The sequence below is a fragment of the Macaca mulatta genome, chromosome 15 (assembly GCF_049350105.2).
Source record: "Macaca mulatta isolate MMU2019108-1 chromosome 15, T2T-MMU8v2.0, whole genome shotgun sequence".
Taxonomy (NCBI): domain Eukaryota; kingdom Metazoa; phylum Chordata; class Mammalia; order Primates; family Cercopithecidae; genus Macaca; species Macaca mulatta.
The window spans coordinates 47,408,245-47,430,117 of record NC_133420.1 but is presented as its reverse complement, the minus strand read 5'-3'; the positions used below and the strand labels follow the sequence as shown (position 1 = coordinate 47,430,117).

The window sequence follows — 21,873 nt, the reverse complement described above, 5'->3', positions numbered from 1 at the left end:
CAAAAGAGCTTGAAGAAATTACATCAAAATGTTAACATTTTACAAAGCATGGTAATGGCTATGCTATTGCATTATAACTCCCTGTATGCATTTCATTTTGCTTAATTTTTTTTTTTAAAAAAAGGAAAGAAAGAAATTGAATTCAGTCTGAGCCATTAAGAGGGAGAGGAAGAAACGGGAGGGGATGTTAGTTTACTCATCCATAAAACAAAGAGGAAAAGATCACCTTTTTTTATATGTTGAGCATTGAGAACTCTATCTCTGTGAACTCTATTCTCCTGAAACTTTTAATCAGTCAACCCAGAAGACTTGAACCTTCATAAACCAAATGCCAGCTCTAAAATGCAGCCTTACTTGAACTGACAGGTCAAAACAATATAATAATTCATCCTAACAAAAATGAAAAATTATTTTCCATTAGCTCATTTTGCTGAAAGGCTAATAACAATATATTTCCTTATAAATTTATTCCATTTCAATTTTAAAAATGGAATTTTTTATCTATTTTAGTTTTTATTATCTTCTACTACCTTCCATTATTGTCCTTTTTTTAAATTATGAAACAGCTTATCTCTATAAACTATCTTTTTTCTGTGACGAGTTAAGAGACAGCAATAAACTTATACAATTTTTTTAAAGCAGCATTTAATATTTTAGATACTGAGATCAATTCATTTATAACCATTTTAATGGGGGAAAAAAAAAGCCAAATGTGCTCCTAAGACTCCTATGAGTAAATGTATTAGTCCATTTTCATACTGCTATAAAGAAATACCCAACACTGGGTAACCTATAGAGAAAAAGAGGTTTAGGGCCAGGTGTGGTGGCTCACACCTATAATCTCAGCACTTTGGGAGGCCGAGGCGGATGGATCACCTGAGGTCAGAAGTTCAAGACCAGCCTGACCAACATGGTGAAACCACGTCTCTACTAAAAATACAAAAAGTTGCCAGGTGTAGTGGCACACACTTGTAGTCCCAGCTACTTGGGAGGCTGAGGCAGGAGAATCACTTGAACCTGGGAGGCAGAGGTTGCAGTGAGCTGTGATCGTGCCACTGCACTCCAGCCTGGGTGACAGAGTGAGACTCCATCTCAAAAAAAAAAAAAAAAAGAAAGAAAGAAAAAGAAAGAAGAAGAGGTTTAATAGACTCACAGTTCCACATGTCTGAGAAGGCCTCACAATCATGGCAGAAGGTGAAGGAGGAGCAAAGGCACATCTTACATGACTGCAGGCAAGAGAGTGTGTGCTGGGGAACTGCCATTTATAAAACCATCAGATCTTATGAGACTTATTTACTATCATGAGAACAGCATGGGAAAAACCCACCCCATGATTCAATTACCTCCCACCAGGTCCCTCCCATGACATAAGGATTATGGGAGCTACGATTCAGGATAAGATTTGGGTGGGAACACAGTCAAACCATATCATGTATATTCGTGATACATCATTTGAAAGAGTAAAATACCATGGTGTAACTGATTACTATAATCCTCACAATCATTTGCCACCTTGTTTCTTCTGCCTTTTCTTTCTCTACTGCCATAGCATTGAATTCCCCTCTGCAACTTCAATGTTGCCCTAGTTTTCCAGCTAGTTTTGAATGAGACAGTGGAATGATCTATGGCTGAGTCTTTCCATCTTGACCTATCTTACATAGTGGGATCTACATCTGACCATGACAGCTCATTCCTAAGTTCCCATCAGTCATCTCTACACAATCCAGCATGTCAGAGGTGAGCCCTGCACTATGACCTATGCCATTGAGCTGGGATGCTTCCAGGGTCTTCTCCTCCATTGTCTTTACTAGGTTACTTCAGTAACCTGATCAACCACAATTAAGGTAATACTAAACAGAGTTCTAAGTACGCAAAGCTCTGAGAATTGGGGCCTACACCTGATCCACTCCAAAACCTTCCTATGCTTGGTGGTGGAAAACCATCTAAGTGCAAATGTTTTGATATTACCTGCTGGACATTCTGACTTTGAAATCAGCCACCTAGTTCACCAACACACACACCCTACTCTTCTTCCTGCAAGATTGGAATTCCTGCTATTAAAGGCTGTCTGAATCATTGAAAGTTGTTTTATTTCCAAGCTATGCTTTCAGAAACTAATATGTTCCATGGCCCTCTAATAAACATATTCTCTGATGCTGAGAAGCAAGTATCAACCCACTTTTACTTTTCTCCTGGTCTGAGCCTGCCTAACACAATCATGTATGAAATGGGATAAGTTTAACTTAAGGGCAGCTCTTAAGTGATGTTATACTACTGAATGGCGTATTAATATTATCACACAGCAGGGAAAGGTTGATTTTTTTTTAGTGACAGTCTTATTAAGGCAAGGTACAGATATTAAAAGATAGAAATTCCCTGGGCTCTATAATTATGATTTCCTCAGATGGAAAAAAACAGCAGGCCATTGTCCCACCTTAGTGTGTAGTCACAGCAAAACTGCAACAAAAGTTCAAAGAAAGATGACTGGAGAATCCAGGGATATGAAAAGGAGATCGAGCAGTTTCCTAATGGGCAAGAAGTGGGAATAAGCCAGACCCACTTTGAAGGATAAAGGAGTAGCTTCATTAACCATTAAAGACTAAACCAATTAAAAAGGATGTATTAGAAAGAAAAATAAACAAACATGAAAGGTGTCATACGTGGTTTACCCTAGGTGCCCCTGTACAATTTCATCTTATGAATAGAAAATTCAAAATGGGCTTTCAGATTCCAAAATAATATCTCTTCTCAAACCTTATCTGAGTTTATAAACACAAAAGGAGGTACAAGATGAATTTAAATTGCAATATGGAAACAAATTTAACTTCTAATAGAAACATGGTTCAAGATGAAGTCAGAAGTCTCAATGTTTATCTCCAGATGCATTTATTCCTGGCAATACATTGGAGTTTTCCATAGAGTGTTTATCCAACGTGGCCTTCCTTTGATGGGTCTTCTGGCATACCACATACACAGACCATATGTAGTGGTTCCCCGTTTCTCCCTGTAAAGAACTTATAGAATAATCAAGGGGAAAAGGGAAAGAACTAACATATGTCAGGTATCTATTAAAAGGCTGATACTCTACAAAGCACTTAGCAGTTATTTTTGCCATTTAAACTTGTGACCACAGTGTATGTTATTTGAATTCTAGAGATTTTAAAAAATAAAGCTGAAAAAGACCTATGTATTGAAGATCCCCTAGCTATGGTGTAGAACAGTCTAGATTTGAACCAAAATCCACCTGGGTCTATGCCCATGCATTACCTTTTCCCAGTTCCATGTTAGATGAAATTATTGTGTGGCACTGGAAACATACTTCATACTGCAATTAATTGTTCACATTTTAGTTTGAAAGAAAACACTATCAAGATAATCTATAATCCCTTACTTCAGAAACTCATAATTTAATAATTGCAAACATTGTATTAATTCCCTTACTCTGGAGCCTTCTGTGTGTCTCATTTTTGTATTTTTCAGTTGTGAAATATTCTGGTTATAATTTCAATCTATTTTCCCACTTAGAAAATAAAGAGAGGAAGTGGAATTGCCTTTTTAAACCGTAAGAGTCATTGAATCATTTTATGCAGAAGAGTAAACTGATCTTATCAACGTTTTTAAAAAACAAAAATAAATAACCCACCAACTACAAAAACACATTTTAGAAAAGCAACTGAAGAAACCTGAATACCAATTGAGTATCAAGTGATATTAGGGAGTTATTTATACTTTTGCTAAGTGTGATGATGGCAGTGTGGTTATTTAAGCAAATTATTTTTTAGATATGCATATTAACATAAGCGGACTTTTTAAAAGATGACAATGGTAGGGATTCTGAAATACTTCATCCCCAAAACAAGGAGCAAGTGAAGCAAGTATGTCAAAATGTTATTACTGAATCTAGGTGTTGGCTATATTGAGATTCATTGTTATTTTTATTTTTGTGAATGTCTGAAAACTGCCATAGTACAAAGTTCTATTCAAAAAAACAAATCTTTCAGCCTCAAAAAAAAGCAACCCACTTAATGTGAAATTCAGTTGCTTTGATTTTAAAAAAATCCACTTTCTAATATCAGAAATAAAACCTTCCAAAACACAGATTTTGAAAATAAATATTTTGTTGAGAGAACCTATTGGTAAGGATGTCCAAAAAAAAAAAAGTGTCTTCCAAAAGACAACAAGCAAACACCAGTCACGTTTTTTTGTTTTTGGCTTTTTATTTTTTTTGAGACGTCTCACTGTTTCACCCAGGCTGCAGTACAGTGGCACAATCTCAGCTAACTGCAACCTTTGCCTCCTGGGTTCAAGCAATTCTCCTGTCTCAGCCTCCTGAGTAGCTGAGATTACAGGTGCACACCACCACACCCGGCTGATTTTTGTATTTGCTGTAGAGATGGGGTTTCACATTGGCCAGGCTGGTCTCAAACTTCTGATCTCAGGTGATCCACCGGTCTCAACCTCCCAAAGTGCTGGGGTTATAGGCGTGAGCCACCACGTCCAGCCTCAATCACCTTTTATCAGAACACTGAATGAGAACTGGAGGAACAATCTCTCAACTAAGACATTGAAAATCTACCCAAATTCACAACTTCAGTGAAAGCTACAGGAAATCACTTGGAGGGATCAAAATACCTTTATGCTCTTGGCTTAAAACCAAAATGGTTGCGAACAGGCAACCTACAGAATGGGAGAAAAAATTTGCAATCTATCCATCTGACAAAGGTCTAATATCCAGAATCTACAAGGAACTTAAACAAATTTAAGGGAAAAGAAATCCCATCAAAATGTGGGTGAAGGATACGAACAGATACTTCTCAAAAGAAGACATTTATGTGGCCAACAATCTATCCATCTGACCAAGGTCTAATATCCAGAATCTACAAGGAACTTAAACAAATTTAAGAGGAAAAAAAAATCAAAATGTGGTTGAAAGATATGAACGGATACTTCTCAAAAGAAGACATTTATGTGGCCAACAAACATATGAAAAAAAGCTCATTATTCCCGGTCATTAGAGAAATGCAAATCAAAACCACAATGAGATACCATCTCACACCAGTTAGAATGGTGATTATTAAAAAGTCAGGAAACAACAGATGCTGGAGAGGATGTGGAGAAATGGGAACACCTTTACACTGTTGATGGGAGTGTAAATTAGTTCAACCATTGTGGAAGACAATGTGGTGATTCCTCAAGGATCTAGAACCAGAAATACCATTTGACCCAGCAATCCCATTACTGGGTATATACCCAAAGGATTATAAATCATTTCTACTATGAAGACACATGCACACACATGTTTATTGTAGCACTATTTACAACAGCAAAGACTTGGAACTAACCCAGATGCCCATCAATAATAGACTGCACAAAGAAGACACGGCACATATACACCATGGAATACTATGCAGCCATAAAAAAGAATGAGTTCACATCTTTTGTAGGGACATGGATGAAGCTGGAAACCATCATTCTCAGCATACTAACACAGGAACAGAATACCAAATACCACATATTCTCACTCATAAGTGGGAGTTGAACAATGAGAACACATGGACACAGGGAGGGGAACATCACACACCAGGACCTGTCTGGGGGTGGGGGAAGAGGGGAGGGAGAGCATTAGGATAAATACCTATTGCATGCAGGCATAAAACCTAGACGATGGGCTGGGCATGGTGGCTCACACCTGTAATCTCAGCACTTTGGGGGGCCAAGGAGGGCAGATCATGAGGTCAGGAGGTCAAGACCAGCCTGGCCAACATAGTGAAACCCCATCTCTACTAAAAATACAAAAATTAGCAAGGCATAGTGGCACACGCTTGTAGTCCCAGCTACTCCGGAGGCTGAGGCAGGAGAATCACTTGAACCCGGGAGGCAGAGGTTGTTGTGAGCCAAGATCACGCCATTGCACTCCAGCCTGGGCAACAGAGTGAGATTCCATCTCAAAAAAAAAAAACAATCTAGATGATGGGTTGACCAGTACAGCAAACTACCACGGCACATGCATACCTATGTAACAAAACTGCACATTCTGCACATGTACCCCGGTACTTAAAGTAAAATATTTTAAAATAAAATAATTTAAATTCAAATAAATATAAACATTAAAATTAAAAAATAACAAAATGATCACATAACAAATGAGAGACAGCATGATACACCTTGAAAAATACTGATATAGAAGAATCTTTCCTTACTGGAATCACAGGTGTGAGACCCGAATACCTTTGAGGTTCTCAGATACCTATTCTCGTCTCTAATATAATCCTAGGTTTGTGAGAAGCCAAACTGCTCACTCTGGTACTGAACTATTGACTCTTTCATGAAAAACGAAAATGAAACTTTTAATCCAAATTCTATCCACAGTAACCTGATCAAGCACAGGGTAATGTGCCTAACACAGTGCTAGAAACAGAAAATGGCTCTGGAGAGCTGCAAGTTTGTTTGGTTTACTACCCCATCCCCATGCCCCCAATATCCACAGGACATGAACACATTAACTCAGCCTAATGATGAACAGGTTCCTGTCTGCAAATACATCCCAGGAGTTTCCTTTGGATAAGAAAACTCTTTTTCTGTGTCTGGACCAGCAGAATTACAAATCGGCTACAAACACAGCATCTTCTTGCTGCTGCTAGTCCAGTTTTGTCTTAGTATTCATCACCTAGCTTTGTAAGAGCTAGGTGCTCTCTCAGCATGAGAAAATAAAAATCTGTCTCAGAGTCAAGGCAGGGGTAAAGCAGAGAATACGAACTTGCTCCACTTCAAAGCACAAGGCATATCTTTCAACTAACTAAACAGCAATCCCAGCAGGCATGACAATGCAAGCTTTCTTCCCTATTATTGTTTGAAACAATCACAAGCTATTTGTTCATATTAATTAGTTTATATGTAGTATTAGGCAGCCTTGATTAGAAAAATGCTCTTTGTTACTAAATGAGTAGAGTAACAAACAAAATCAAAAGCTTTTTTAAAAAATTGTTGTTTTGGCCTTAGAAAAGGGTTTTTAGGCCTTTCACACTTGAATGTGGATTTATCTTTACAAAGTCCCTGAATTCACTGGAAAAGAATGCAAGTTGATGTGCCAAACAATACCAGGCTAAGGTGACTGAGTGAGCTGCTTATTATGCTTTGCCTAAGAAGATGCTATATCTAAATTATTTTTACCTTCTTTGAACATGGGCAAAACTGATAATAAGGGAGAAGACATTAGGAGAAGTTTCAGGGCAAGGGCAAGTGAGCCTTGAACTAAATTTGACTGTACAAATTACATGCGAGGAACTGACATATAATTAGGAGGTCCATCACTGGCCAAAGGATCCTGGGAACCAAGTGACCCAATGGTCTGCATCTCTCCAGAAGAAGCTATCTATCTCTATGACCTAATGCCCGAGTGTATAGCTGGCTCCTTCCCCGTGGGCTTAGTTCCCCAACCATCAGAGGCTGCCACTATTCCCAAAATACAGCGAGGATAATGGAACTACCCTGGTTAAAGTTAATTAACAGACTTGCTCAATAAAACAATTATCGAAAGTCAGGACTTGAACCCAAGTCTATTTCAAAGGCTGGGACCATTAAGCTAACACAGACTTCTTTAAGATCAATGTTAAATTTGTTAATATGGTTTGAAAGGCCTTATAAAATCTCCAATTTTGTAACCTAACCTATTTATGCTAATTCCAGCATTTGCCAATTTCTGCAGTGTAACTATTTCATATGGCTGATTTCAAGAAGCTAGCATGAAGTCAACTGGCTCACAAAATTCCTGAAAATTTAACAATCCGCCTCTGTGAGTTGGTATAGGTAGCTCTAGGGACATTACTGTTTACAATCTCACACCCCACTGTAGTGCAACCAACCAAAACAGAATTCTAAATGCTTTGCTCTCTCTCTCTCACACACACACACACACAAACACACACACACACACACCACCCTGGGACACTTGACATTCACCCATGCTTTTTCTTCTCTTTTACCAAGATAACCCATATTCATTTGTTCTCAGCCTAGTGGTCTTCCTTCAGGAAGTCTTCCCTGATCCTCTAAATCTTTTCCGGGTTCTCCACTTTCCTCCCAGAGCACCCATACTTCCTGTATTTGTGCATTCCTGCATTGGTGACAAAACCTTGTAACGTTTTATCTGTATATCTCCCACTTATCTCTAAACTCTGGCAGAGCAAAACTTATTTCTCTTACTTATTCTTGTATCCCCCAGGCCTACCACAAGGCTTGCTGAACAATAATAACAATGCTTGCTAACACACACTGGGCAATATGTGCCCAGAATATGTGCCAGGCACTATTCTGAGTTTTATAGAAATTATTTCATTTCCTCCTTAAAATAACCCTATCAGGTTGGCTTCATTATTACCATGCTCATTCTGTGGGTAAGGAAATAGGGGCACTAAGAGGGTGGATACCTTCCCCTCAGGCTCAGGTAATTAGTAAATCAAAGCAGGGTGACTGGTGAGCCTATGTTTCTCCCTCAAGAAACCAGTGTTTCTTGGCCACATTTTTTTCTCATTAGTGATCCTTAAGGAGAAAAATTAATTATATTTAAATTTTCTATAACGAGAAAAAACTAAATACTAAGGAATAAGATTTTGTTGGATAAAGGTATAAGCTTTGGAGGAATTTTTTTCATCTCCCCAAACCCACTTTTTGTCCTCTTGGGGCAATATCACTATGTTAAGAATGTATGTTCTAGGACTTTCACATTACCCATTTCCATTAATGTACCATATATTTGTCCCTAAAAATACACAGTCTTGTTTTAGAATTTTAATGGTAGCTTCCCATAAGTACTATTTTGCATCTTGCTTCCTTTTTCTTCCATACGATATCTTGAAGTAATATATGGCTGTGTAGATATCCTCATTTTAAAACCACTGAATAGTGGTCAGGCGCGGTGGCTCATGGCTATAGTCCCAGAACTTTGGGAGGCCGAGATGGGCAGATCGCCTGAGGTCAGGAGTTGAGACCAGCCTGGACAACACAGTGAAACCCCGTCCCAGCTAAAAATACAAAAATTAACCAGGCGTGGAGGCACGTGCCTGTATTCCCAGCTATTCAGGAGGCTGAGGCAGGAGAATCGCTGGAATATAGAAGGCGGAGGTTGTAGTGAGCCAAGATTGCGCCACTACACTCTAGCCTGGGAAACAGAGCAAGACTCTGTCTCGAAAAAAAAAAGAAAGAAAGAAAAAGGAAAAAGGAAAAAGAAATAAAATGACTGAATAGTATTTCAATCATGTCCACATTCCTGAATTCATTAAGTCTTTCTACTATTGGATATTCACAAAATTTTGTATTTCTTGGTTTGCAACCAATGCTTCAATGAATATCTTTATACACTCCTTGGGCTCACGTGTGAGTGTTTTGCTAATGTAGATTCCAAGACAGCAGCAGGGCATGTGCAGTAATGTATAATTTGAATAGATACTGTTGAATTACCCTCCAGAGTAACTGTACCAATTTACTTTCCCACAGAGAATTTACAAGAGTACACATTTCCCCCAGTAATTGTATGAAATAGAACCTCTTTCTCCTTTGAGCAGTGTTAAACATTTTAATTAAATGAGTCATTTAGAAGTATTTCTATTCCTCACCAGCCGATAGGAGCTTGTGTAACAGAGAAGATGTATAGATAAGAAGAAGCTGTTGGAAATGCTGACAGATGACAGCAGCAACACCGGGATGTGGAAATGCCTTGTCTAGAAAACCTGCACTAGCCTAACTCACTTCACAAAAGGACTAAGAAGAGTCATTACATGGGAACAGCTTCTGTGGACTTTGAAATGGTGACCTCAGGTAACAGGCACTAAATCTCTTTGCCCATTCTCCAAGTCTCTCGGATACCAAAAAAGTCTACTGAAGATAAGGGAAACCAAACACCCAAAGTAAATGAAGTGTTGAAAGGACAATGGTCCACTTACCAGAAAGAGAAATGCATATGACGATGGTAACACTAAACATTCTGGAAAATAATACTGAAGGCCTTGGTACTTTATTCTGTATTCATATGATATGAATAAAGGGCTTTATTCATAAGATAAAATCCCAAGGTGGATAACAATGATGACATCCCAAATGGTGCTGAGGAGAAAACACTATACTATATGAAGGAAAAATGCCCCTTGTTCTCCTTTTTCCCTCTCCTTCTTCTCTCCCTCTCTCACAAACACACAAACCCCTATTAAAATACATACAAAATTGAAGAGCCTGCAAAATCATACTGAAAAAAACAGTGTGGAATAACGTTCTGTATCAAGTTCAAATTTCAATCAATATGGCTCTTTCTTGAAAGTATGCTTTTTTCTTCAAAGCTACCCGAGGCTGGGCACAGTGGCTCAGGCCTGTAATCGCAGCACTTTGGGAGGCCAAGGAGGTGGATCATTTGAAGTCAAGGGTTCAAGACCAGCCTGACCAACATGGTGAAACCCCATCTCTACTAAAATACAAAAATTAGCTGGGCTTGGTGGCAAGCGCCTGTAATCTCAGCTACTCAAGAAGCTGAGACAGGAGAATCACTTGAACCCAGGAGGCAGAGGATGCAGTAAGCCAAGATTACACCACTGCACTGCAGCCTGGGTACCAGAGCAAGGCTCCCTCTCAAAAAAATAAATAAATAAAAATAAAGTTGGCCAAAACTTGATTGTCACGAATGAGAGAGGAGGTCACACTATAGAAAGAAGATAAATGACGAGTAAATGGGAAACTACACTTCCTGCGCACCTCTGTATGCCTCATGTATATAAACCATCATTTAATCCATGTAACCATCATGTGAGGAACGATTACATGAGAGAGATCTGAAGCTGAGAGAGGTTGGCAAGACTAAGGCTTTTTATCCCGCAATCAGAGGAGCAGGGATGTGAACTGTGGCCTTATGACTCCAAAGTCTGTTTCCACATTGTACCCTGCTGCCTGCTGAATCTGAAAGAGTCCAGTGAATGCTTGATTAAATCAGGCTGTAAAATCATCCGAACAAAGACCATGTCCCTGCCATATTACTGCTCTTCACTGGACAGAAAAAGATAACTCATACGATTGCTGTTCAGAAGTTCCTGGAATCGCATTTTGTTTTCAAAGTTCCTAGAACAGGTCAAGGCAAAAGAGTAAGTATAGGAGGAGGACGACAAGACAGCCCTCAAAAAACTTGTTAAAGTTAGATCCATTCTGATATATTTCATTAAACCCCACCCCAACCCCCAGCCCACAAAAAAAGCCAAGAGAGGAAAAGCAGCAGGGTTTACTACTGACTTATTTTGATTTAGAGTGTGATGCCTATAGTGACAGTCGGGCATCCTAAGCACTGAAAACCAAGGCCTCCTATGAACAGAGGCCAGTTCACTAAAATCACTTGTTCATTGTTCCAGCTGCTTCCTGAACTAAATGGCACCTCACTCACAAAAGCACCATTATTCAAATACTCACCAAATGATAGCGAGAGAGATATACATGATCCCTAGAGTCAAACACACTTCCTGAAACCCAGTTTAAATATTTGACAAACTTATGATTATGTCAGACCTCTGCTAGTCTGAAGCCCTTACCTGGGGCTGTGAAATTACAGGGATGGAAGTAGAGATGGCAGCCATGACAGCTCTGTGGTTGTAGATGGTGAATAGGCCCCAGAACTACGGGAGACAAATGTTCTTGTTTGCTGATCAGATCAAGGTCATGCTAGGAGAAGCTGTGTATCTGGAAAACAACAGGAAAACCCACATTTAGCATAAAAGGACTAGCATATGGGTGTGAAGTACCATTGGCCAAAGGAGGTAAGAATCCCTAGAGTCAAGTTTCAAATACTAGCTTAATGCAAACAGAAAGCCTATAGGGAAAAGCTAAGGTCTAAAAGCCATGACTTCTGTGCTATCTGTCCAAATACTCTTAAGTTGAGGAATTTTCATAGGTTTGAATCCAACATGCCAGGTAGATGTTTTGGGAAGACAGTTTCAAGTTGCAGAGCTGGGGAGGGTGAGTCGGTGGGAAAAGCCATCCTGCCATTAAATAATAAAGGAATTGAATAATCCATAGTGGAGAGCTGATGGCTTACATAGAGGGCAAAGGGAATGCAGTAACCACCCCCACTTATCTGAGGAGTGGATTCTAAGCCCCCCAGTGGATACTTGAAACGGTGGATAGTGGGTTAGGCGTGGTGGCTCAAGCCTATAATCTCAGCTCTTTGGGATGCCGAGAGGGAAGGATTACCTGAGGTCAGGAGTTTGAGACCAGCCTGGCCAACATGGCAAAACCCCATCTCTACTAAAAATACAAAAATTAGCCGGGCATGGTGGCACGTGCCTGTAATCCTAGCTACTCAGGAGGCTGAGGCAGGAGAATTGCTTGAATCTGGGAGGTGGAGGTCGCAGTAAGCCAAGATGGCAGCACTGCACTCCAGCCTGGGCGACGGAGCGAGACTCCATCTTTAAAAAATAGAAAAAGAAAAAGAAACTGTGAATAGTACCCAACCTTGTAAATAACAGAGACAGTTACTAAGTGACTAATGTGCAGGTAGCATATGTGGAGATGCAGGACAAAGGGATGAATCACATGGACAGTATGAGATTTCACCCACACTATCCAGAATGGAGTGCAATTTACAACTTGTGAATTGTTTATTTCTGAAATTTTTCATTTAATATTTTTGGACCAAGTTTGACTGCAGGTAACTGAAACCGTGGAAAGCGAAACTTCGGATAAGGGTGGACTACCATAATACCGTCAAGTAATTAGATATCACCCAGTCCAACCCCACCTATTTGCAGAAGAAAAAATTGAGGCTTAGAGAACAAAAGGGACTAGAGTCACACATTTAACGGTGGGACCAGTACTACAGCAGCAACTCCAATTCCCAGGCCTATATGAAACATAACAAAGTGAATGTGTTCCCTGCCTATATTTACTCAAGGAACTTAGTCACCGCTTTTAAGACTAAAGAAAGGCAAGATACCTGATGCTGTAGGAGTCAGTCCTGAGAAGTCAGGTACTCAGACAGGTGGATGGGGAGCTTCATAAATCAGATGTCCACCTGTGTGAGAAAGAGAACATTTCTAAAATCCTTTTGACATCCTCAAAGAGAGGATGCTAAATAAGCACAAAGTATAACCAAATCTTCTCTTATTCACATGTTCATTAAGAAAACTCAGAGAGATGCTAACTTCCGCACACTAAATCACGGCCCTAGTTCTGTCCAAAGGCTGATGTGACTCTTTCCACATTGCAATTTAGTCCAGAAGAAAAAAATTTTTCATTTTAAGAAAAGAATTTTTTAAAATTCTTTCATTTTTAAGAAACATTTTCATTTTCTGGTGATTTTCATACCCCCTAACAATATCCTTTCTTTTATTTAAAGACGTTATTGGCCGGGCACAGCAGCTCACGCCTGTAATCTCAAAACTTTGGGAGGTCAATGGGGGCAGATCATTAGAGGTCAGGAGTTTGAGACCAACCTGACCAACATGGTGAAACTCCATCTCTACTAAAAATGTAAAAATTAGCTGGGTGTGGTGGCACATGCCTATAATCTCACCTACTCGGGAGGCTGAGGCAGGAGAACCACTGAAACTCAGAAAGCGGAGGTTGCAGTGAGCCGAGATCATGCCACTGCACTCCCGCCTGGGCAACAGAGTGAGACTCCGTCTAAAAAAAAAAAAAAAAAAAAGAGTTATTGAGCATCAATAGGGAACTGGACGCACAAGAAGTAAGGCTAAGCCAACCTTGCCTTTAAGGAGCTTTTGTCAGTAAATACGCTTTCTAGTTTCACCAGCATGCAAGATGATACCTGAACACCTTTTTTCTCTTTTTTTTTTTTTTTTTTTTTTGAGACAGAGTTTTTGTTGCCCAGGCTGGAGTACAATGGCCCGATCTCGGCTCACAGCAACCTCTGCCTCCCAGGTTCAAGCAGTTCTCCTGCCTCAGCCTCCCGAGTAGCTGGAATTGCAGGCATGCAGCACCACGCCCGGCTAATTTTGGTTTTTTTTTTTTTTTAGTAGAGATGGGATTTCTCCATGTTGAGGCTGGTCTCGAACTCCCGACCTCAGGTGATCCGCCCGCCTCGGCCTCCCAAAGCACAGGCGTGAGCCACCGCACCTGGCTACCTGAACACTTTTTAAACTATTGGGAAATGATAATTTTCATAATAGTAAAAGTAATGAACCAGAGGTCACAAGATCCAAATCTTGTATGCTAGGAACTGTGCAGTTAGACATTTAATCCAAGTCCTTTGTCCCCCAAATCCCATGGTGCTACCCTATATTAGCTCAGGAATACCGGGCAAATGAGAGGCTCAGAAGTGCTGCTTTTCTAAGAAATAATCTAGGTTTGACAGCAACTTTTATAAGCTTAAATTTAATTGCTACATTTTTGTGCAGTATCCTTCACACTACAGTTTCAATCACTTTAGGTTCTAGCTGCTTAGAACTATAGAGCCTTCCTATTTTCTTCTCCCATTCGAGCAATTATTTTCATTGACAAATAAGTAGTAAAGTTATCAAGCTATCTTGTCATGACATTCAACAGCAAATTCCACAGCTGCCCTGTGACAATACTGATGTTCTCCTTAGTCCCAGTTATAGGAACAAATAAGACTTGTTTATCACACTGTGAAAGTAAATAAACAACCCAGGAGAAAAGTATATGTATACAGGAACTTTCTTTTTTCAAGATGACTGCTAGAGTGCCGAACTTACCCAAGAAAATTACAGGAACCCCAAGGTGCACTGTTTTATATTGAACTTATTCCTAGCATTATTTTTTGTCCACTCCTACTTTCATTTTTCCTTTCTCCCTCTTATGTATTTATAATTCACATTATCTTGTTCTATGTGACATAAATGAATATATCAATAATATAACTATAAAGCAAAAAATCAAGCACACAACATTCCATTCTTAAGGATGCATACTATATGCTCAGGTCTAACATCATTTCACCAAGCTATGTCATTAAGCAATAGAACCTTAAAATATATTCAATATTCAGAATATAGAGAGTTGCCTGAAAGGTAAATAGAGGCAGCTAGCTTATAGTAAGGAAAGCGATATAGAAATGGATGAGATCCACCAAACAAATATGTCATATGGCGTTATTACTAACAACAGCAGAGGGAAAGATGGGAGACTGGGATTTAATGAAAGGCCACTGGATGCTGAGCTTTGGAGCAGTAATTTACCCTAGAGTTTGAAGCAGATACTATTCAATTATTTTACAAGGGAGACATCTGAGGCTTTGAAAGGTATTGTGAGATTATGCAACATACCCCCAGTCACACAGTCAGGAACTGAAAGAGCTGAGGTATGAACCAGGGCCTACGCTAAGATTCATACTCTTTCCACAGGCCAATACTCCAAGTGATCAAAGATTAAAAAGAGATGGAAAGCATGTGGAATCTTTAAGCAAAAATGTCAGATAAAAAATGGAGAAAGTAGGATGAAAGTCAGATGACTTGCAGAGTGACCCTGAGACAGAGAACCTTGTGCTCCTCTCATCTATATAAAATTTTAATCATGTGACCCTCATTTGGATGTTTCATTTCCTTGAGATGCCTAATAAACATGACAGATGGTTAGTTTCACATTTTCAAGAAGAAAATAAGACAGAAAATTAACTGCCTTCTCCTAAAACATGAGACATGTCTAATTTTGTTGAACCTATTCACACATTACGAGAATGCTTTATAAAATAGCGTATGGTTACTTTGCCAAATACAAGGGCTGAACGACATTTAACTTCAAAGGTACAAATCAGTTTTCTTTTGGGAGCAAAGTCTTAAAATTATATTATGAAATCTATTTGCTTCTCAACTTATTTACGAAACTGCACAAATCATGGGGGAACTAAAGACAAAAAAGACATCACCCTAAGTAATCATGCCATGCAGTATCTAGCTGAGCAAGCTGGTTCACTTTGACAGACAAACTCCCTGCCTTACCAGAGCCCCAGACTGTCAACTAGAGAGTTGCACAATAATTTTTAAGGAAATACACCCCGGGCAGGGCGTGGTGGCTCACATCTGTAATCCTAGCACTTTGAGAGGCCGAGGCGGGTGGATTATGAGGTCAGGAGTTTAAGACCAGCCTGGCCAAGACAGTGAAACCCCATCTCTACTGAAAATACAAAAAAGAAAAACAAAAAGAAAAAGAAAATTAGCTAGGCATGGTGGCAGGCACCTGTAATCCCAGCTGCTCAGGAGGCTGAGGCAGAGAACTGCTTGAATCCAGGAGGCAGAAGTTGCAGTGAGCCAAGATCACACCACTGCACTCCAGCCTGGGCAACAGAATGAGACTAAGAAATATACCCCTCTGAACTCTTCCAAGTACTTCGACACCTGTGCTGCAACTCTTCTAGCCTGCCATCAACCTAACTCTCCATTTCCTTTGCTTGAGCTTCAAAACTATGTTCTAGCCATAGAAAACCATGAAGCAATGTGGGTTTGCCCGGCTGACATCAGGCTCTCCAACTGCCCTTGGAGCATTACTGTTGCCCCTTCTCTTCTTTCCTAGTTGTCTCCATTTTCTATTCTCCTAGGCATCTCTTCTCATCTATATTTCTCTTCTCAAAACCGTAAAATTACCTCTAATGCCTCTCACTTGCAAAAGATGAGCTTTGTCATCTATTTATTTATTGGATCATTCATCCATTCCTTTATAATCACTGGGTCTAAATTACCTCAGTATCCCCCTACAATTCAAATCTCATGTATAAAATACAATTTCCAAATAAGAAAGCTATAAGCGTATTTTTTTGTGCCAGATTACCAAAGAAATGACCAGCTGATTATAAGACAGGAAATATCCTGAATCAGCCCTGGAAACTAGAGATAGATCTTAAACATTCAGAAATATATACTTGAAAGAATCAACATGGGAGGTTGACAAAAGGACTAAAACACGATATCCTCTTCATGTGAAACTGCAACTGCACGACCAGAAAATAAGCAAATGAGAATCCACCAAACCCATAATGATACCCCTAGTTCAGTGGGATGGGGGCGCTGAAGCCCAGGGAGACTCGGGGTACATTTAAAATACACTAACTCCTTTAAAAGGGTTCCTGGCTTCAGAGGCCAGCCAAGCAAGTAACCTCTGGCTGCATTTACTTCTGGTTGACAGGTGGCTATGATGACTACCACGGAAAACACGTGAGAAAAAGACACTCCCAGCTGGCTCCTGGCAACGGCAGCCACGCCAAGTGACAATGACCTTGCTAATTACTGAGTGCCACACCAAATACCTAAAAGAAAGTCTCTGGTTTGAGGCAAACTTCCCTGTGATTACTTCTGGAACTGATGCTGGCACTTTTCCCAGGCCTCACAGGAATATGAATTCATAATTGGTAAATTAATCTACTACAAATATAACCTTTTTCCTTTGTCTGGACTTGAGTCAAATAGTGACTCATCCAAGTTTCTTGAAAGAACACAGGGTTGCTAACGCATGCGGGGCTTAAAACCTAGATGAGTTGATAGGTGCAGCAAATCACCATGGCACATGTATACCTATGTAACAAACCTGCATGTTCTGCACATGTATCCCGGAACTTAAAGTAAATTTTTAAAACAAAAAGAGAAGGAAGGAAAGAAGGAAGGGAGGGAGGGAGGGAGGGAGGAACACAGGGCAATACCCGATACTGAATATGCGTTGACTTCCCTAAGGATAAGCAAAGGAGAAAAATCTAAATCCACCAAGCAAATAGAACACATTATGGTTCAAAAAAGGGGAAGATTCTAGAATCAGAGAAAATATTTACTTAAGAAATAGGTATACTACATAAAAGAGAAAACTCTATTAACAGAAAATTTCTAGCTCATGTTCTTAAAATTCCAGGGGACATTTGCACATAGAGCAGGTAGTCATAGAAAGAAACGTGAGACCAGAAAAGAGTGTGTGTTAACCAGAAAAGATAATCTGAATTATGAACTTGAATAAAAGCAACCAATGAAGCAGAAAGTAGAATATTTTTAAAAAGCAAAAAATAAAATTAGTGATGCAAAAGATAAAACAGACTTTTCAGAGGTGGTTGGGGGAAGCTACATGGGTAAAGATTTTTGCCTTCATCCCCAAAACAGAATAGATGAACAAAAAGCAATAAAGGAGGAAAGAAGAAACCATCATTGCTGAAACCAGGAAAGGACAAATTTATTCTCAAAACTTTAGAAAAGTATTATAGATGAACAACAATTTAGATAAAATGGGGAAATTTTTCAGACTGTGTATCATTCTTCAGAGAGCCCTATGGTCTGATAGAAACAAAATAGAAAAAATTCCTGAACCCCAAACCTGGAGGAACAAGATGAGATACAGGCAGGCTAGAGCTGAAGCTTGTATTGTTTCTTATTATCTCTTCCCTGTATTGGAGCTAAATAGCATCTGAAGCCAGTCTTACACCATCTAAGGCCTGAGGCTGAAGGATTTTTCTCTCTGGAATCTGAGCAGATGAATAGGTTTAACAATAGTAACATCAAGAATAATATATTGCACTTATTCAAACAAAAACAGGATGCTTAAAAAGTGGTAATTCAAAATTCTAAAAAAGTTGTTCTCACAGAAGTATAGAGCAAAGTGGTAGTTACCAAAGGCTGGGGTGGTTGTGGGGAGAGGAAGTTGGGAAGATGTTGATCAAAGGATACATATTTACAGTTAGACAGGAGGCATAAGGTCAGATCTACTGCAGTTAGGAGGAATAAGGTCAGATCTATCATGTAGGATGGTGACTATAGATAATGATGATACATGGTATTCTTGGAAAATGCCAAGGCAGTGGATGTTAACTGTTCTTACCACAAAAACATGAAGACTATGTGAAGTAATGCATTTGTTAATTAGCTAGACTTAACCATTCTGCTATGTACGTATGTGTGTGTGTGTATATATATATTTCAAAATATCATGTTGTGTATGATAAATACATATAATTTTATACGTCAATTTTTAAGAATTTCAAAAAAAATTCAGTAGACAGACTGGAATATAACTTTAAGGAATGTGCCCAAAATGTAGAGTTTAAAAAAAAAAAAGTAAAGGAGACTAGAACAGTAAAAGTGAGAAGGCTACAAAATGAGTCCAGAAGGTCTAATAGTCAAATAGAATTCCAGAATAAAAGAGTAAAGGAAATGGGGGTGGGAGTGAAGTCAAATGACTAACTCAAAATATTTCCTAAAATGTAAGGTCATAATTGTGCAGACTGTAAGGGCTCACTGAGTGCCTACCTGCCCATTTCATTTGATTTCAATATGCCCACATTAAACACAGTATCGGTCATCAAGAGTTGTATTTTTTTAACTGTAAGGATATTAAAAAGGTCCTATAAAATATCATAAAGCAGGTAGGGAAGCTCATAAGCAAAGGATTAGGAATCAGAAAGTCTTTGGACTTTTCAACAGCAACCCTGAAAGCTAGAATACAATGAAGCAATGAGGAAGGCAGTTTACAAGCTAGAACTCTATTGGCGGATGTTCTTCTGCAAAGCAGAGAGGAAACTAGGAAAAAGACAGGCATGTGATACAGGAAACAGGAGTCCAATACAGGAGTGGGAAAAAAGGGAACTCCTGACATAATTGTGAAGGGAAATCCTTGGGTGATACACAAGAAGACTCAAGAAGTAGTATATCAAGAGGAGATTTGGATAACCAAGAGCGTTTAGGACTGAATGAGTAAAAAGCCCATAGAAAACTAAGCAAACATCAAAAGAACAATTAGTTTAAATAAAACAAAAAAATTGCAGAAGAGGAAAAGGATTCATAGAATTCTACATGGCTCAGATATGAAAGGCATTAACAAAGTCATCATCCTATTAACACTGAATAATGGCCTAGTCAAAATTTTGACCTAACTATACTAAGACAAGGAGGTTCAGGATGGGAGTATGTGAACAGTACACTTTGCACATGGTACATCTCTAAATGTTCAAAACTAGGAAGACAAAAAGAAATAAAAATCTTAGAATTCCACAAAGTACATATTTCAAAATATATTCACAATTTTAAAAATTTTCAAAAAGAAGTAAAAAAAAAATCTTACAGATTCAATGCAAATATCAAATGAGGCTGCTAAAACAACTGACAGTGGTCTCTGGGGAAGATAAAATTGTAGGAAGGGAGCAAGGACTCCTCTTTCCTGGCAAGCCTCAGAGCTACTTGACACTTTAAATTACATACATCCTGTCATTTGCAGCAACAGGGATGAGCCTTGAGGACTGTATGTTAAGCGAAGTCAGGCACAGAAAGATAAATACTGCAATGTTCTCACTCCTATGAGGGAGCTAAAAAAGTTTATCTCACAAAAGTAGAGAGTAGGATAGTGCTTACTAGATACTAGGAAGCCTAGGGAACAGGGAGGGATAGCGAGAGTTTGGTTAACGGATATACAAAGTTACACCTAGATAGCAAGAATAGCTTCTAGTGTTCTATAGATCTGAAGAGTGACTTATAGCAAACAACAATTTATTGTATTTTTTCAAATAGCTAGAAGAAAGGACTTTGACTGTTACCCATATAAAGAAATGATGAAGGTTTGAGGTGATAGATATGTTAATTACCTTAATTTGATCATTACACATTGTATGCATGTATCAAAATATCACACTATATCCCATAAATATGTATAACTGTACATCAATTAAAATGAATATATTAAAAGATAATATAGAGGAACAAATCCCAAGCATCATTTAATTTCTTCTGTAAATAACTCAGCATAAAATATACATTGTAAATAACTTTATGTTAACTAATTTAGTTGTTTTGTCCTTAAAAGAACTCTTCTATAAGGAAACTACCTTACCATCATCACACTTAAAAAATTAACCAGAGGTACTTGATATCATCAAATATTCAGTAATTTCACAATCCCCTAATTTTCTTATAACTTTTAACACTTTGGTTGGTTGAATCAGAATTCAAATAAAGCACATACATTTCTTTTCTTTCTTTCTTTTTTTTTTTTTTAAGAAAAGGAGGAAGAGAGACAGGCAGTGCTGCATAGTAGTTACAAGTACAGTACGCTAGGGAATCCAACTGCCTAGGTTCAAATCCTTGTCTTGCCAGTGTGACCTTGGGCAGGTTATGTCATGTCTCCTTGTCTCAGTTTCTCCTCTGTAAAATGGGTATGATAATAGTAAGGTTGCCACATATAACTGTAAGAACTGAATTGATTAATATACCTAAGACACCTGCAGTAATACTTATGATACTGTGAACAATATAGTGAACATGGTAAAAGTGATAGCTAGAATTGTTTGCCAAATAAAGTATCTACCTATATATTTTTAAATTATAAAAATTTACAAGTTTGATTTTTAAATTTTTTAGGAAAATTTTAAAAATTAATAATAACATTGCAGAAACTAAAAATTTAAAACTACAAAAGACAGAAGTGCCACTGCAGAAAACTGAGTTGGTGCCATGGAAGTCTGGCTTGGGAAAAAGTACATGTACTTACAATAATGGAATTTACTAGATTGATTAGAAATTATGGACATACAGAATCTACAAAGAACTTAAACAAATTTACAAGAAGAAAACAACCTCATCAAAAAGTGGGCGAAGGATATGAACAGACACTTCTCAAAAGAAGACATTTATGTAGCCAACAAACTTATGAAAAAATGTTCATCTTCGCTGGTCATTAGATAAATGCAAATCAAAACCACAATGAGATACCATCTTACGCCAGTTAGAATGGTGAGCATTAAAAAGTCGGGAAACAACAGATGCTGGAGAGGATGTGGGGAAATAGGAATGCTTTTACGCTGTTGGTAGGAGTGTAAATTAGCTCAACCATTGTGGAAGACAGTGTGGCAACTCCTCAAGGATCTAGAACTAGAAATACCATTTGACCCAGCAATCCCATTACTGGGTATATACCTAA

General features: G+C 38.7%; 1 protein-coding gene across 15 annotated transcripts in view; it reads right to left on the bottom strand.

Moving 5' to 3' along the window:
- The window catches only part of LPAR1 (lysophosphatidic acid receptor 1), a 171,266-nt gene that overhangs the window by 91,264 nt on the left and 58,129 nt on the right, over window positions 1-21,873 (bottom strand). For 7 of the 15 annotated variants that reach the window (XM_015117082.3, XM_077965310.1, XM_015117080.3 and 4 more), the window contains 2 exon segments: window positions 12,959-13,036; window positions 11,559-11,706 (listed from right to left, as the gene is read on the bottom strand). The exons of 3 other annotated variants lie outside the window; for them this stretch is intronic. In XM_015117082.3, coding sequence (XP_014972568.1) covers window positions 11,559-11,603 — 45 coding nt within the window. In that variant the 5' untranslated portion in view covers window positions 11,604-11,706; window positions 12,959-13,036. 15 annotated transcript variants of the gene reach the window in all.